General features: G+C 51.3%; 1 protein-coding gene across 1 annotated transcript; it reads right to left on the minus strand.

The window, feature by feature from the left end:
• Nucleotides 1–1,588: 1,588 nt before the first annotated feature.
• Nucleotides 1,589–3,582, minus strand: NKX3-2 (NK3 homeobox 2). The gene is made up of 2 exons (XM_068404011.1): nt 3,171–3,582; nt 1,589–2,759 (listed from the first exon to the last, which is right to left on the minus strand). The coding sequence occupies exons 1-2, from the start codon at nt 3,580–3,582 to the stop codon at nt 2,284–2,286; spliced, it is 888 nt and encodes a 295-aa protein (XP_068260112.1). The 3' UTR covers nt 1,589–2,283.
• Nucleotides 3,583–17,806: the final 14,224 nt, after the last annotated feature.

Below are 17,806 nucleotides of genomic sequence, written 5' to 3' on the forward strand. Positions count from 1 at the left end.
CTCTTGGGGCGGCTTGCGAAGTCTGCGGCCGGGGGGCGATGGGGCAGCAGGGGCTTCCTCCGTGCTGGGGAGCCGGAGGGAAGCCCGGGCGACACAGCGGGGAAGGAAAGAAGCCGGCGGCGATGGAGAACCGGTGGCGCCCGGGCAACGCGGCCGGCTGGGAGCGGGCCCCGGTAGAGCTTCACCGGCGTGGAGAAATTACCGCAGCTACCACCGGGTCCGGTCCATCTGAGCGCCACGGCCCGGCCCCGGCCCCCCGGTTGGAGCTGCCCACCCCAGCGCAGGCTGCCCGCCCCGGCTGGCAGCGCTGGCCCCCGGCGGGGACGGCCGGAGGACGGCAGCCGGCAGTGGGGATGCGCCGCCAGTACCGTGCCGAGGGCCCGGGCTCGCTGCGGAGGCTTGGAGGGGATTCGGTCCAAGGCTGGAGGCTGCCCCAAGCGGCTATCGCGGTTGTGTCGGGATACAAACGGCCCCAGCCGTTTCGCCGAGGACTGTGAAGCCCCGTCCTGCAGCCCCAGCCGGAGCCTCCGCCCGCCGGCAGCCCCCGGCCCCGGCCTCCCCGCCGGGCTCCAGCAGAGAGGAAACAACCCGCCGACTCACGCACTTTCCCCGTGAGATGCCAAGGTTTTAAACTGACACGACCCGTGGAAGCGGGCAACTGCCGGGCCGCCCGGTCCAGCCCGCACATCGAGACCGGCTTCGCCCCGGGAAAACCGATTTGGTGTCCCTGAGGCTCCTCCGACCGCACCGCATCCTCACCACAACCTAGGCAGCCGCAAATTAAACGGCGATCCCGGCCCTCCGGCAGAAGGGGGGATCGCTCCATCCTGGACACACGTTATCAAATACCTCCTTCAGGCACCCGGCCCCAGCCCCTTCGCCCCCTCCGCTTCCCACGGAAGGAACCAGCACGGGCTCTGCACTGTGCAAAAGGGCAGAGCGGCCCTGGGGACGGGAGGGCGAGATCTCCGCCAGGCCCCACGATCCCCACTGCCGGAGCTGCCAGTTCCCACCTGAGCCACTGGCAGCCTCCGTGCGAGTGGGAAAAGGAGGGACGTGGTCTGAACTACAGCCTGAAGTCTGCTGCGGGGAAAAAGTCGCTGGGGAAATTCGTGTCCGCTCTCAGAAACGACACAAGCGGCAGAGCGAAGTGTTAAACTAAAGTTTATAAATTAAAAAAAAAAAAAGTACAGCGGGTAGCTTACAAACATTCACAATTCATTTGAAGTAAATAATCTAGTTGAGTGCACAGTGCCATTAAAAGAGAAAGGGACAAAAAAAAAAAAAAGAAGGGGAAAAAAAGCAAAGAGTTACCTTGAAAGAGAGAGACTGTAATTACATTGCTGAGCAGATCAGAAATCCCCGCCCCTGAAGGAGAGGTCTGCAGAAGAACTGTAAAAGGCACTGATGGTATTAAAATTTCCTGTTACATCGATTTCTTAAAAAGCCTGACTAGAAATATTCACATTGAATATAAAAATAATAACAACAACAACTTTAATACAACTGGAAAGTGCGAAAAATCCGTAACTCCTCCCTCCCCGAACACGGAAAGATCTCAGGAAAAAAGGAAAAGAAGTTTGGAGTTTCGATATAAGTCTCACCCTTTTGTGACCTATTTATCCTTTGCCAGGGGTCATGGAGTACAGGAATAACACGGGCAACAAGAGCAGGGGGGATCTGAAAGAGGCTTCCTTACATTCAGCACCATACAAGGCACACTCAGTTTGCAACGAGTTGGAAGACCAAAGACTCAAAACAGACGTCAAAAATAATCTTCCTTACAATCCACCGAGGGAGTCCTTGATCTCCTCTTTTGAGCTGCATTTGGTTTTGCGGGTTGAGGTTTTTTTTCCCCCTCTCCTTTTTTTTTTTTCCTCTCTCTTTCTCCCACTCAAGATCGAGTCTCTACCAATCCGAAGCGAAATAAAACAAACAAAAAGTCTACACCAAATACACTGACAACATGGATACCATGAACTAGTCGTGCCGAATCGCGAGAGTCCTTGGCTGGCGGGGTGGGGACGGGGTGAGGATCGGGGCGGGAATGGCCAAGAAGTCCTATGTTGGAAGAGGAGAGGGTGAGGAACCATCCAAATAATATTAATAATAAAAATAACAATAAAATAATAATAAATACTGTCCGAGGCACTGAGAGCTGCAGCTGGGGCTCTGGATTTGAGGAGCTGGATGGATGGATGGGGAGCGGGCAGAGGGGAGATGGCTTTCCTGGCTGCCAGTCTGTGTGGTGGGGGAGCTGGGGAGGGGGTGTACGTGTGCCCCTCACTGGGTGCCGGCGGCTGCGGCGCAGGTGGACAGAGCCCACCCAGGCAGGCAGTAGTAGGGGTAGTAGTAGGAGGGCTGGAGGGAGAGAAGCGAGGGTGGCCGCAGCACCTCGCCGGGGTGGTACTGTCTCTGGTCGTCGCGCACCAGCACCTTGACGGCCACCTTCTTGGCGGCGGGGGCGGCGGCCAGGAGGTCGGCGGCCATCTGCCGCCGCTTGGTCTTGTAGCGCCGGTTCTGGAACCAGATCTTCACCTGCGTCTCGGTGAGCTTCAGGGAGGCGGCCAGGTCGGCCCGCTCGGGCCCCGACAGGTACCGCTGGTGGTTGAAGCGCCGCTCCAGCTCGAAGACCTGCGCATGGGAGAAGGCTGCGCGGGAGCGCTTCTTCCGCGGCTTCGGCGCCGCCGCCTCCTCCTCCCCCGGCAGCAGCTTCCCGCACTTGCCCGCTCCGTCCTCCTGCTCCGGCGGGCTGCGATCTGCGGGCAGGGCGAGAGCACGGCGGTCAGGGCAGCCTGGCACGGGGATACCCACATGCCCCGCGCCCCGGAGGGTCCTCACCCACGCAGGCGGCCGGACGCGCTCCCTGCGGCCAGCCTGCAGCGACGGGGCGGGCGGAGGCCCCGCCGAGCCGCGGCCCAGCCCGCCGCCGGGACAGCCGCCGCCGGCAGCCGGGGTTTCTCGCTCTCCTTTCAGCGCCGGGCACCCACCCGGACTCAGCCTGGCAAAGGGCCCTCCCCGCTCCGCGGGACGAGTTTCGGGGTTTTTTTCCCCCAGCACAGCCCGAGACCATTGCACAACCCCGAGGGGCCGGTGGAGAGCTCCCCCCTCGGGACCCTCCAGCCCTCCCCGCGCGGGTGCGGAGGGGTCGCCGGCGGGGCCGCCCCTACCTGAGACGGCGGCCGACATCTCGCTGTCACTGAGCCCGGCGGCGTCCCGCTCCGCCGCCTCCGGGGGCTGCACCGCCTCCTCCGCCGCCGCCGCCGGCCGCCCCCCGCCCGCGGCTTCAGCGGGGCGGGCGCTGCCACCGGCGCCCTCCTCCTCGGAGCGCCGCTCGCCCTCGGGGTCCTCGCTGAGCGCCGAGTCCGAGTCCCAGCCCGCCGGCGTCCGCGGGGCTGGGGCGCGGGCGGCGGCGGCGAGTGAGGGGAGCGGCGGGCCCTCGGCGGCGCCGCACAGCCGCCAGCCGCCGGCCGCCCCCGGGGGCGGCAGCCGCCCCGCCGCGTGGCGGGCGCGCTCCTCCTTCTTGTTGAGGATGGCCTGGATGGAGAAAGGCGTCAGGGCGTTGCCGCCGCGGACGGCCATGGCCCGGCGGAGGGCGGCCCCGCGGGCGAGCAGCGGAGACGGCGCCGCGCCTTCAGCTGGGTGACCGCATCGCCAGCCGCGGCCGCGCCGGTGCCGGGCCCTTCTCTGCTGCCGGGAGTGCGGGCGCCAGCGGGGGCAGCCTCTCTGCGCCGCTGCCGGCCCGCCCGCCCATAGGGCCGAGGCCGCCGCGCCGCGCTCCGCCGGGCGCCGCCGCGGGTCCCTGGCGGCGCGGGCGCTGCCTCCGCCCCGCTCTGTCCCGCCCCACGCCCGCCCTCTCCTTTTTCTCCCGACGGCGCTGTCATCCCTCACCGCCGCTGACAGCGCCGGCCCCGCGCCTTCCCATTGGACAGCCGCCGCGCGGCCCGCCCGGCGATTGGCTCCCCGCCGCGGGCCGATGCGGCTCCGCGGGGCGCGCGGCGGGACGCGCCACACCTTAACCCCTTGCGGCCCGCGGGCCTCCGCCCCCCCCCCCTCTGGCCGCCGCGCCGCCGGCCGGTGTCCCCCGTGGCGGAAGCGACCGTCGGAGCGAGGGTCCCTCTACTTGGCGGAGAGCGGCGGCTTCCACCCGGAGAGTGGGGGGTAATCGTTTCAGGGTGTTTCCCCTCTCGCCGCGCCTCGGCCGAGCCGGGCGGTGAGCGCTGCAGCCCGGCGGCGGCGGGGAAGGGTCCGGTCACGGCGGGAAACGTCGCGGGGGAACGGGAACAACGCCGCAGGCTGGCAAGAACTTGATGCGTGCCGTTGCGGGGGAGAGCCTCGGGGCATTGCTGCTTTCAGGGTCTGTCGGGCACCGCGACGCGACGGCGGGACCGGGGCTGTGTGCGCGGCGGGGAGAGCGCCCAGACCCGCGGCCGCTCGCCTTGTGGGTGTGAACACAAAACAGCCTCCCCTGGTTTTCGAAAACAGGCTTTTCACCAGATCATTTGTTTAAAAGCGTGGTCGGTTTTATGTTGGGGTCGGTCTTCGGCCCGTGGGGCTTTTAAAGACCCTTTTAGGAGGGCAGCTTCTCGCAGATAAAAGGCTGTTTTCCTCGAAACGATGCTTTCCCTGAAAGAAAACGGCCCTAAATATGAAGCGTTTAGAAACTGTTGCACGCACGTGAATTGTATAAATGCGACTTGCTGCCGAAACAACACTGTGCCCCCAAGCATCATCTTTATTTCGGACAGAAATATTTCGGAGCAGAGCTCACAGAAAAATCCCGGCGAGGGTATCAAGCAGGTACAGGAGAAATGAAATATCGGCGCTTTACGACCGTGATTTTTTGGTGCTGGGGAGACGCGGCAATGTAACCAGCTAGAGCATACCAAAATGATGCCCCCAAACCCGGCTTTGCTTCCTGAGCCGAATTCCCGGGGTGTTAACCTGCTTCTTCAGGGCGTGCGTCCGCCTCCAACGTTTCCTTACTTGATCCCGCAGAGATGAGCGCCTGTTTGCAGCAGACCGCGAAGCCACGATAATTGATTATCAACGACTCTGGCACGAATTAAATGTTTTCAATCATCATTCTTACCCGGAAAATAAATTAATAAAATGAAAAACCCCACTTTCACACGCAGCACGAAGCCGGGGAGCACCTTTGCGTGACTGAACGAGAACAGGCTTTATCCTTCTGAATAAATTCAGCCCGTTGTAAAAACCTTGTCTGGGCTCACTCATTATCCCTTTCTCCCACTCAGGTATTTCCCGGGGTAGCCACCGCTTTTGCCACCCAAGACTTCGGCGCCACGATACACTCGGGAAATACCCAAAGGGGATTTTTTTTTTTCAAGAGCTGGAGGGAAATAAGAGGCACCTGGGGAAGCTGCGAGAAAAACACTTTCGAGGAGATGTGTAGGAGGTGTAGGAAGGGTGCCCTGTGCGGGCATTTTAAGGAGTGCTAAACAGCCGAGAGATGAAATTTGGGGTGTCAGAGGAGATGAGTGGACGGAGACGTGGGGAGGGAGGAAGGGCTCCGCGCTTCTAAGGGGAAAGGTGCGGGTCGCGGGAGCCGTGGTTTTGGCTGACGGCCGGAGAGGGGTTCTGGGCACGGCGGAGACGGGGAGCGGCGGGCAGGACTGGCCGGGGCAGCTTTCCGGGCTCTGCTCAGGTGCGCAGCGCGCCGAAGGGGGCAGAGCAGGCGGCAGCCTTGGGGCTGGGGGAGCGGCGGGGGGGGAGGAAGAGGCGCTCTCCCCGCTGCAGCCTCTCTCCAGGCTCCGGCACGGGCAGTTTCCAGCCCGCGAATTCTCCGATTTACAAGGTTTTGCGTCCAAGCTCTTGGAAATACCTGCGGTTAGTTTACAATGGTTGTAATTCTTTGCTAATTTACCCAGCTCCCCTCCTGCCACCTCCTTTTCCTTTTTTCTTTATTCTTTTTTTTTTTGTCCTCTCCCCCTCTGCCGCCTCCCGGAGCGATCTCTGCGCCCGCATCCAGACCAGAAAACTACTGTTTGGGGGAGGAAATGCCTGGGGGGGAGGCCGGGAGGAGAGCGAGCAGCAGCAGGGGTAAGGCGCAGGGGAGCGGCGGCGGGAGGCCGGGGCAGGGCCGGCGGTCCAGGGGCTGCGGCGGCCGGGGGCCAGCTGGGTGGTCCCGCCGCGCCCTCTCTCCAGCCCCGCCGGGGGAGACGGGCGGCGGGAGGGAGGGAAGGAGGGAGGGATGCGGGGGGAGCGGCGGCCCGGCATTGCTCCGCACTGCCCGCCCGGCTGGAGGGCTCGCCGCGGGCCGCCCTCAGCTGGGGCAGAACAGGAGGGCAAGGGGTCCCGGCCACGGCGTGCGGCGGGCACAGGGCCCCCTCCGAGCGTGTGTGGGAGAAACTGGGCGCAAACCCTCCTCGCAGGAGGGGGCTGGGAAGGGGTTGGGAGGTGGGCAGCCGAGCGGGCAGGGCAGCGCCTGAAATGGGGATGTCGGCGGGGGGCACGATTGCCACCTTGCCCCCATCCCTGGTAAGGGCTCCGCACCCCGCCCCCGCTCCATTCCCCGCGGTTTGGAAGCAGGCAAAAACCGTACCCTGTGTCAGATCTGCCGTTATACAGACGTGTGTTACCCTGCAGCGGGGAAAACCCAGACCCCGCCGTGCCCCGTAACTGCCTCTCCCTGCGCCCTCCGCAGACCCCCCCGGCTCTTTATCCGACAGCCCGCGGGGAACCCGGCTCGCCGCCCCCCGCCCTCCCGCGTCCCCCCGCCGCGGCCCAGCGGGGCCGGCGGACGGGCTGCCCCACCTAGAGGCGTCCCCGCCGCACTGCCCGGCCTCGGCCCCCTCGGGGCTGGGGGTCCGGCCGCGCTGCCCAGCCCTGGGGCCTCAGCGGGTCCGCGGTGACATCGGGGGCCGGGGTGGGCCAGGGCAAGACCAACCCATGTGGGGACAGCAGTGCAAAGGCACAGCCCCGGTGCCCTGTCCCGGTATCCAGGGACACCAAACCACGGTGCGGGCTGGGAAAGCGGGAGCGGAGCCTGCCTGGCTGCAGCGTGAGGTGGCTTCTTGCAGTCACCTGAGACGTTTTTCTTTCCAGGCGTGAGGAAACTCGCTCACAGAAGCACTGCGTATAGCATGGGGCGATGAAACAGGGAAGGATGTGTTCTGCTTTTGGGCATCTTATGAAAGCAGCAGATAAGCATGTGAAAGACAGCGTGCACATACACGAAGGTGGCTGCAAAACCTTAAAAAATGCCTTTGTAAAGAGCGCACACTTTTTATACAATATATAATGTGGTACAAAAAGACCCAGATGGTCCCCTGGGTGGAAGTAGCTTGCACGGGGAAAAGGAAATGTTATAACCTTTCCTTCAGGGTAGGATTTGCCCAATACGGGAAATTAATTAGTGATGTAGCCTCCATGCGCCAGCGCTCGGGCAGAGCCAGGCTAACACAGTCCCACTTCTGTCCTGGATCTCTGCCCACCCAAGCCCTTAGCTCTAAGGCAGGCCAAAGAGTTTCATGGCCCAGGGCTACCCCACAGTGTAGCCCTCTTGGCAGCACTTCCCAAAGCCTGCACGGTGGTGTGTAATACCTTTGCCATACCTAATTAGAGGTGATTTTTTTTCCTAAACAGAAGCTGTCTCCCCAAACTTGTTCCTAGTTTGCCTCCCAATACACACAGAGTGATGCAAATCCTTGCAAAGTCTCCTGCTGGGTCTTCCAGGGTCTCAGGTGGAAAATGGCAATGGTACAAACAGTGCTTCTTCCTACAAGGAATTTTAATCCCCTGTGACTCTGTTGGTGATGGGGAATATTTGGTTCATGGTTTTTACCTCAGCTGTGCTCCTCTCTGGCTGTGCAGCAAAGGGACATAAATGTGTCCTGGACAACTTGCTGGTTTTGCAGGAAAATCTCCGGTCATCTGCTTTTGGACAGGTTTTGACTCTATTTCTTAAATAATAACAATTTATTTCCAAGCCAATGTAACCCTAGCTACACAGTAGGTAACAGTTGTGCATCTCTAAAACAAGTTCCTAGCAGGATTTCTCCAGGCATTTTCATGAGGGACCTCACGTAAGTAACTGCTGCAACACCCAGCCTTCAAACAGCTTTTCGCAGTTGATGTCGGGATCCTGTGTTGTTGCTGAGATGGCAACTGCAAGATGCTGCTGGACTTCAGTGAGAGAAGAATACAATTAAGAGAAAAATTTGAATGATTTTTAGAATCCAACTGAGTATTAAACTTGGAGAAGGTGCCAATATAATGCTGACAATGAGAGCTTTAATCTCACTAACTTGACAACCTCTTAGCAAATTAGCTCAGTAGATTTTAATAGCTGGTTTGCAATCCCCTGCTCAGCTCATATTCCTTATATGGGGAAAAGTCTGTGTCCTTTAAGGCTGGGAAGCTCAAACACAAACATTCCTATAGGAGTTTACAACCAAACTGAAAGGAACACTTGAATCTTGCTGGTTGCGTATATACGGTCACACTATTTGGCCCAGTTTTATTGCTCAGAGCTGCTGTTGGGAAAATCAACCCAAACCTCCCTCTTGTTGCTTCATCTTTACAATAAAAAGGGAAGGTTTGGCGTGCAGAGTACAAAGCGTGAAAACAAAACTACCAACATTTCATTTCACTGCACGGCAGTTTTTCTGCTGAATTATTCCTCCTTGCAAGACCCTGAAAAGGAAAAAACATACAGACTATCTAATCATCATGCTCCTGAGAAAGAGTGGGGATGGACAGTCATTTCCTCCACTTAGTGCCAGGAGGCCACTAGCTGCGTACGCACGGACAGCCCTGTCCTGTGACTCTGCTCAGGCGAGAGCGTCTTTGGAAATAAATCTCTCTTTGACTCTTTCCTTATTTTTATGCAAGGCTTTCCACTACCCTAGTAAATGGCTATATATTGCTCATCTTCTCATGTATTTATCTGTAAGATAGAAATACATCGTGGACAAGATTAACTTGATTTACTAAATAAAAAGCAAACCAGCTATCCAAATGGCCAGACGCATCTCATAGTCATTAATTACAGCTTTTGAATTTTTCTGTGAAATAATTATTGTGATATTTAGCCCCTGTATTTAGCTTTTTATCTGTTTCAACCAATTTAAAAAGGGGGGTGGTGGTCTATTTGCACCCTCAGATAGAAAAATCAAAGTAGGAACAGATTGAACGATTTATGCCAAAGTCATATATGTGTGTGCTATCCATACAGTATCTGGTCTATCTTCTTGTTCTGAATTTTTCCTTATTATTTACTAGAACATTTTAATGAACATTCACCATGTTACAGTAGATGCATTTGCTGTGTGCAAGTCTCTAGGCTTTTAAGAACACTCATAGCACAGATTAATCATTTGATATTTATTTGGTACAACATCATATGAAGTCCAGGTTTCCTTTACCATTGCTCCTCAATCTATAAATAAGTAATAACCTTTCCTACTTTTTGTTTGAAATAGTTGAGCTCACTTCTCATGTATGATGGACTTGGTAATTAAATCAATGGCTACATTGGGGTAATATTTAAATATTTTTATTGCTTCTGACGCTTAGGTAAATCAAGTAAACCTGACAGCCTCTCAGGATACTGGAACAGTTTGCATTTATAAAGTGATTTCACATTTGTGTCTAAGAGTCACATCTTTATTGATAGCAAGTCAACAGTCATTTTATATTAATTTTTTTTATCTCTTTATTATTGATATCAGGAGTAGACACCCATCAAAGGTAATAGCTGTGAGTGTTTGGGACTTACCCATTATAAATTTACACAGATCACCAATTACTCAAAAACTTCAGAATTTGATATCAAGCACCCATTTGTTTCACATCCTCCTCACGCTGGATAGGAAGCCTAAACTGTGGAGACAGGACGTGGCATTTCTGTGCGTTTCTTGGGCAGTAAAATCAAAGGTATGAGTTCACCAGGTAATTGCACCGGGTGGTTGGTCTGCTCCCTGGGAACGTACCCACCCCTCTGTTGAGCAGAGAGGGAAGGTGGGCAGGTTAGTCCAAGCATCTCGCTCCATGGTAGCTTTGTTCTCTGAAGGGACCCCAGCCTCTCTGAGAGCTTTTTGACACCTCTTATGGAAAACAAGGCCCCCAGCTCTACATGCTGTGTGACATGGAAGTCCACGGCTGCAGCTGCCTTACACGGCCACGGGGTTGGCTTTGCCGCAATCCATGCCCGATAACCCGTGGTGGAGCAGCCAAGCCAAGCTTTGAGCATGGAGACCTTGGATCCAGTGCTGGATTTATGAAGTTAGGGCAATTAGCAGGTTCACTGTGTGAGTTGTTTCCACTGGCAGTGATTTTGTATGTACAGTGACTGTACATTTAATCTGAACACAGCTTTTACATTAAATCACTAATTCTTTTGGCTTGCTCAGTGAGAATACAAATACTTACATAAACTTCACAAATAAATTAGTGACTCTGTTTTGTTCAGGTCACATGCAAATTTAATTGGCTGCCTGAAAATTAGCAAACATGACACAAGTTATCTGCAGGCAATACAGATATTGTTCATATTTTCTGTGTGCATCTTGGAGAACAGAAACTTTGAACATGTCAATTATGGATGACTGCAAATATGCACCCTGTCTTGTCCCTGTGACACTCATTCTCTCCTTTCAGAATTCGTGTCTTCATTAGTGTTGTCTCCACCTAAATTTAGAGATTTTGAGTTATAGGTTGTCTCCTCTGGAGCATTTTTATGGTGCTGAGGGGAGCACAGCGTGAGTGGGTTCTCAGGGTATTCCTGCCATAGAAGTAGCTATTTCTATCATTTATTAGACAGACACATTTTGGGATTTACCTAACAGAAGAAAAAATATTAAGGTGGGTGATAAAAATAAAAATGTGTAATATGACAAAAGCAGTTTGCACCCTACTCATTACATGACGAGAGTAAATGAGATGGTTGAACAAGCCTCCAGTACTAAAGGACTCCCATGACTTAGTGGAAAACTCTTATGATGTGAGAGGGACCAGACATGCAGGTAGACAAAATGTCAGTTATGAATCCCTTGGAAAACCAAGAAAGTCCTTTTATTTCTCCATGAGGTTTTTCACAGCAAAAGGATGCAGAAATCTGCCTGTGAGTGAAATGGGGAAGGCAAAGGGAGTGGCTGGCTGGGAGGACATTTTGGTAATACTTTCAGGATGGCAAGTTGTGATTTCCTGCACAATGGGTGAGGTTGTTGCTGGCAGAAGGAACGAGAGCTTGCTGCTCTCCCTGCTTGGGAAAGAGGGTAGTGCGTGGTGTGGCCTTCTGGTGCTTTACAGTATTGTCTGTATTTTATGAGAGCTGATTAAAAGCTTTTCTCTATACACTCAGCGTTCCAACTCCATATAGGACCACTGTAGACTGCTGCCTGTAGGATGCATTAAAACACAGTCTTCAGCCAAAAATGCTGCTATAAACTGTCCTTCCATATCTCTGATATGGCTGTATTTCTTTCACATAGTGTATACTTTGTGCAATGCCTTTGGTCCAAAGGGACTGCTTTTGAGAAGAGTTGTGCAGGGGAATGTGCTATTTGGCATTAGATATTCTCCCTCATCAGGAAATACAACTGTTAACAAAACAAACTGTCATGCTTCATAGCTCCAAAAAGACATCTACAGTATAGTCTTCTGCAAAATATGCAACAAAGTCCTTGTAGTCTAATCTCCTTATACTGTCACGATGATTGTCTGGTTGACTGACCATCCCAAACAGGAATGGTATATATGCACATTGATCAGCCATGCCCATGCTGATATTCATATCGCTGACTTTGCCCATAGTTATCATGGAGGGGACAAAAATCATCCAAAGGCAAAGGACCTTCACATACAGTAATATTTCATTCACAGGGTTTAATTTAGCTGTTTTAGTGGCTCCTCAAGAGTGAACTGTAGGAAATTTCTGCAGCCATAAGGTGTGTTGACCCTGAAGCCCTGAGAACTGCTGGCAGACTCTGGAAGAGCGGCAGCACCCTTGAAGAGCTGACATCCCTGCAGTCCAGGGGGCTATGGCAGTATCTGGCATGGAAGAACTTCCACCTTCCAACCACAAATGCCTTGCTTCTTGGTTTGCATGTGGCCAGGCACACTACTAGAGCTCCTAGAGCTACTTTCTAATACATGGTGACTTCAGAGAAGCAGGCCTGGGCAGGTCATGTAACTGCTTTGGTATAAAGTAGCAGCTACTTTTATGGAGAGCATATTAAATGTCAGAACACCTGGATAATGAGATAGTGAGATACTTTCAGTGAGGAGAAGACAAGACCACCAGCTGTGTAGCTGAAAAGCAGCCTGTCATCCACAAATCAATGTCATGACAGGAGTCTGTGCATTGCTTCGTTGCAATAGCCGTAGCCCTTTGGACATGGTATGTGGTAGTGGTATTTCTCATGAACATCTCAGAACCATACTCTTGCATTTAATAAACTCCTTTTCAAAAAGCAGTGATTCTGACCCTCTTGATAAGACCAGTTTATAAAAACATTGAGATGTTACTGGCTGTAGCTAGCTTTGATATGCATCCCTATCATGTGCTGTGGCATCTGGGCCCCAGCTGACATATAGAAATCTCCTTTGCATTTTCACCAAGACGAAGAGAGTGTTTGATGATTTCCTTCAAGAATGGGCTTTATTTTCCCACCTGGCTGCTCAGCTGGTGCTGGATGTTGATTCTGTCCCAGTTCTTGCTTGCTGGGTCCTGGGAGCCTGAAAGGTGATTCCAGTCACATCAGAGTTAACTGCAAAAAAATGAGGAATAAGGATGGCTAATGAAAAGGGGATTATAATTGCTCTAATTGGTATTTTCACAACCTCTCTTATCATCCTTACTCTCAGTGGCTAGTAAAAGTAAATGTAAAGGCCCCTTAGCCTGTGTCTAACCTGTTTGGATGTCAGGACATCCATGTACTTCTGTCATCCACAAAAGTTCTTTGTCATGGCAAGAAGATCGAGAAGAGGGAAAAATGGAGCTGAAGGAAACACTTTTGAAGAAATAAAAGGAGGACATGGGCAGAGGGAGAGGTCAGGGCTTGCCTGATCCAAGAGTGTGGAACAAACTGATGAGGCAAAGGAAAGGGAAAGGGTGAGAGGAAAGGAAGGGAGAACCGAGAGAGCTGAGAGGGACCCTGTGAGGAAAGCGGAGTGCACAGGATGGGAACAAATGGACGTTGAGCAGCAAAAGACAGGTCAGATGAGAAGTGAGGATGGAAGGGAATTAGATCAGCAAAGTGCTAGGAACAGGGGGCTGGAAAATGAGAGAAATAGGAAGGTTTGGGCAAGGTACCTGTGACTGGAATGGATAGCTTCTAATAAACCTCCAAATCTTGTTCCTCAAGAAGTTCGATATGCCTATACACATAGACTCATGTTCTATGGAATTTAATATGCTTATATTTTATCTATAAACATAACACTAGATGGATATAGACCTATGCACGGTACGGTATACAGTGTATTCATGAATACAGAGTCAGAAACAGCTATTCCTGCCACAACCGGTGGCATGCTGCCCGTGCTGCCCGTGGGCGGGCAGGTCAGGATGTACAGGCAGCGGTGGCCCCAGGACCGTCCCATGCCAACCCCTCCCTGCCCGTGGGGGTCTGGGCTGAGCTCCCCCGGCTCTGGGTGCGGGCAGCGGCGGGAGCCGGGCCGGGAGCGCACCCTGCGCTACCCGGTAGGCACCAGTTGCCATCTAGTGGCTATTTTAGGAGTATCTGTGCGTCGAAAACAACTTTTTTCCAACCAACGTGCAACTCGGCAATAGTTTTTCTAGAGAAGACTTGCACTATTTGTCCCCCAAAGCCTCCTGAGCGACTTGCACAGACACAAAGGGTCTGGTAAAGGGGAGTGGGCTTCCCTTTCTGCAGCATGCGCAGAGTTTGGCCTTGCTTTTCGATCAGTCAGACAAGTTACTCGCCTGCCTTCTAGGTGTGGATTTTGCAGGAGGATGGGAAAAATCTCAAAACCAGACGAGTGAGACCTCAGCCCTGCTGGGAAGAGGCTGGCTCCCTTACTGGGAAAACGGCAATGCTTCCAAGGAGTCCAGCAGCATCAGGATCTTCACCTCTCACTTGTAATGATTCTGACCTCTAACAGATTATTGGAATAAGCTGAAAGGTTTTCTCATTCCATTTTAGTATATTCACATAATCACAGAATCGTTTTGGTTGGAAAGGACCTTTAAGATCATCGAGTCCAACCATTAACCTAGCACTACCAAGTCCATCACTAAACCATATCCCTAAGCACCACATCTGCTCATCTTTTAAATACCTCCAGGGATGGTGACTCCACCACTTCCCTGGGCAGCCTGTTCCAATGCTTGATAACCCTTTTGGTCAAGAAATTTTTCCTGATATCCAATATAAACCTCTCCTGGCACAACTTGAGGCTGTTTCCTCTCATCCTATCTTGTTACCCGGCAGAAGAGACTGACACCCACCTCGCTACAACCTCCTCTCAGGTAGTTGTAGACAGCAATAAGGTCTCCCCTGAGCCTCCTTTTCTCCCGGCTGAACAACCCCCGTGCCCTCAGCCACTCCTCATAAGACTTGTTCTCCAGACCCTTCACCAGCTTCATTGCCCTTCTTTGGACTCTGTCCAGCACCTTGATGTCTTTCTTGTAGTAAAAGGGGCCCAAAACTGAACACAGTATTCAAGGTGTGGCCTCACCAGTGCTGAGTACAGAGGGACAATCACTTCCTTTGCACTTCTGGCCACACTATTTCTGATACAAGCCAGGATGCTGTTGGCCTTCACCCTTGCCAGATCCCAACCACACCAAGACACAATATTCTAGCTGTTGGGCAAGCATAGAGAAAATATTGGTCCAATGGATATGTTGCACTTTGGCTCCACACCATCTCTCTCTCCCTGGTCAATAAAAATTGGAGAGCTGGTGCAGATGGACTGTTTCAAGTCTGATGCTCTTGAGCAAAAGCAAAAGTAATTTGCCTTCTTTCCCTTTTTAAAAAAGCTGTCAGTCACTTTCCCATTCTTTCTCTTTTTTTTTTACAGAAGAAAATAGATGATAGAAACTGAGAAAATTTGAGAAAGGTGTGAAAAGAGGGTGATAAGTGAAGGAATGAGATCTGGGAAGGATGCCCTGTATTCACTGGTGTCTTTGAAAGATCCCATTATCTCCAGAAATCAAGTGGACAAATCCCAATGTTACCAGAAAATAGTAACCAAGAAAACTCTCTAAACCAAATGATAGTTTAGAAAGCTGACATTGGTTTATTGCAGCGCTGGGTGCATGGGGGATCTCTTCTCCTAGCATGCACTCCTAGGAACAAAAGCATACTCATTATATACATTACAGAAAAATGAATATTCATATAATTCCAAGAAAAGCCCACCTATTCCAAGAAATTTATGCATATGCTAATACATTATGTAATTGTCTTTGCGCATGCTTGCTAAATTGGGGAAGTGGTCTGGGGTGGTCTCTGGGGGTCTCTAGTGGTTGCAATACCTCCATAATTGTGCTTCTGCGCAAGTGTGGTTGAGGCCTTCTTGTTGACAAGTGCAGGTGGCCTCAAGAAGATGTTATTCTGGTTCTCACCGGACTTATCTCTCCTCCGGCGCCAGAGTTTGTGAATCAAGTTAATTTAGACATCACAAAGTTGTTTTTTCACAGTCCTGTTTGTCTTTAGCCCTTCTTTATAATTAGCAAAGATTTTCTAAGACTGAGCGCAAGCAAGAATCATTGATGACTATAGCACTGTTATCAGTCCCATAAGCAGACTCTATCTACAAAACATGCAGTTTGCTTCAGAACATACTGTTATTCTCTGTTATTCTAGCTGAAAGGAAAATTACTGACAGGAAAGTTGATTCTTTGTAAAGGTAACACAGAGTAGGCCTTTTAGAGCCTACTCTGAGGCCTATTCTTGCTAAACCATTGCTAAATCGTCTGGTATCACCAAGACAAGAATTAGGTGAACTTAGAAAAGTGAAAGAAAAAAAAGGATACATTTTATTGTTTTCTTAAAAGGGAGACCACCATGAAGGAATGGAAGAATTTTCCTTCTCTATCTCATAGAGTGCCTCAGTACAACACATCCCCGCATCCAGTACTGTGGTAGCATTTGCTTGTCTTTGTGTTCACTTGTGATGGATTAGTCCATTTTGAATTATTGCCATTGTGGTATATAATCACAGTAGCAAATATTATCCAATTGTACGTTAAGTACTTAGTACTTTCACTCTGATCCTATTGCTGTTTTCAGAAGCAAAACTTTCCCAATTCTGAAAATACAATAAAATTGTATGAACATCTATTACAAAGTTATAATGGTAACTGGACAGTGTTTTGTTCATGCAAGAAAAATGAAGCCAGCAATGTGTCTGTAACAGTAAAGCTTTGAGAATGTGTTATACGGCACAGCTGCCTTTCTCCTTTCTTGGCTAAACTTGAAGAGGCTCCTTGGTCTGTTAGCTCCAGGCTAAGGCAAACTAATGTATACCTCCAAAGCTTGTCTGCAGGGCAAAAATCTGAAGCCTTTGTATGAAAAAAAAGTCAGAAAAAAAAAATCATAGATGACTTAACAGTGGAAAAAAACAACCTCTTTTTTTAATGCAGAACACTTTCCTTGTTTTCTTTGTTTATTTTAAAACAGAAGAAAACTTCGCTTTATGCTTCTTTCTAAATTGAGGCTTTCATGCTGTTCCTCCTTTTTCTTTTCTTTTTTCCAGTGGGGAAAGAGGGAAAGAAAATATATGAGACACTGAAAACTGAGAACAAAAACGGTTTTGATTTTTGAAATCAGAAAAGTAACAAAACTAGATTAAGCAAAATGCAAGTCTTCAATGGGGTAACACCCTGCTGTGAAGAGATATGGTCATGTAGGAAATAAAAAGCATAAGTTGCGACAGAGAATTTCAGGTTAAAAAAAATGTTTTAAATCTAATCAGCAACAAGGGTTAGGTGACACAGGGGATTGCCATTGCTGGAGGTCTGTAGGGTCTGGTTAAACATCACATGTTTGGAATAACCTGGAACAACGTGCCCGCTGGATCAGCCACTCTCTGCCTCCTCCCAAGACAGTGGCTACCAGGCAGCTGACTTCAGAGGTGCCGGTGCCAGACCTTCACAGGGAAATGAACTAACTGATTACGACCTCCAGCCCCTCTTTGGCAGTGCCATCACACCTACCACTGCAGGGAGCAGCGAAGGGGAAGGGCACAACCTCCCAGGGCCTCCTCCAGCCCCAGCAGCCCTTCATGTACATCCCTGGTGGCTCCTCTCTTGCTCTTTCATGCTCAGTCTCTGTCACCCAGCCCTCCTCTGATCCAGAAAAGGAGCTGGCATCTCACCGGGAGTGCACCCAGCAGTGCAGGAGTCACGTTTTACTTTGATTAAAGCTTTCCCCAAAGTATATTTCCTGTGCTTGAGGGCCGAATGGAGTTCTGAGTTCAAAATTAGTTGAAAGAAGTTTTCTCATCCGTTTTATTTTTTTTTAAGTGGCCTTATATTGCCTATTTACTTAGCCTGAAAAATCCTGGCTGAATAGAGTTAAATAAGCACTATATTACTGAGCAATTCTTAGCTCTTGTTTATATAAAAAAAGAGCAGAGTGAACCTATCATTGTCTGAAAGGAAAGTCACATTCCAGATCTCTGCTTGCTTTGGGCACTGAAGCACGAATGACTATTTAATTTTAATATTTTAAAATTTATATACTGGAACTGGTGCTGGAGTATCATGAATGTGATCACTGAGCATTTTTCTCTTATGTATTCCTCTTTATTCATTCATTTTAATGACTTATACAGATCATTGCATAGCATGTGTAACATGTTACAATAA

The sequence above is a fragment of the Nyctibius grandis genome, chromosome 6 (genome assembly GCF_013368605.1).
Source record: "Nyctibius grandis isolate bNycGra1 chromosome 6, bNycGra1.pri, whole genome shotgun sequence".
Taxonomy (NCBI): Eukaryota; Metazoa; Chordata; class Aves; order Nyctibiiformes; family Nyctibiidae; genus Nyctibius; species Nyctibius grandis.

Excerpts from the sequence above, each read along its gene's own strand:
- NKX3-2 (XM_068404011.1), bottom strand. The coding sequence starts at position 3,582 with ATGGCCGTCCGCGGCGGCAACGCCCTGACGCCTTTCTCCATCCAGGCC. Across the intron at positions 2,760-3,170 it reads GATGTCGGCCGCCGTCTCAG|ATCGCAGCCCGCCGGAGCAG; the intron begins GTAGGGGCGGCC and ends CCCTGCCCGCAG.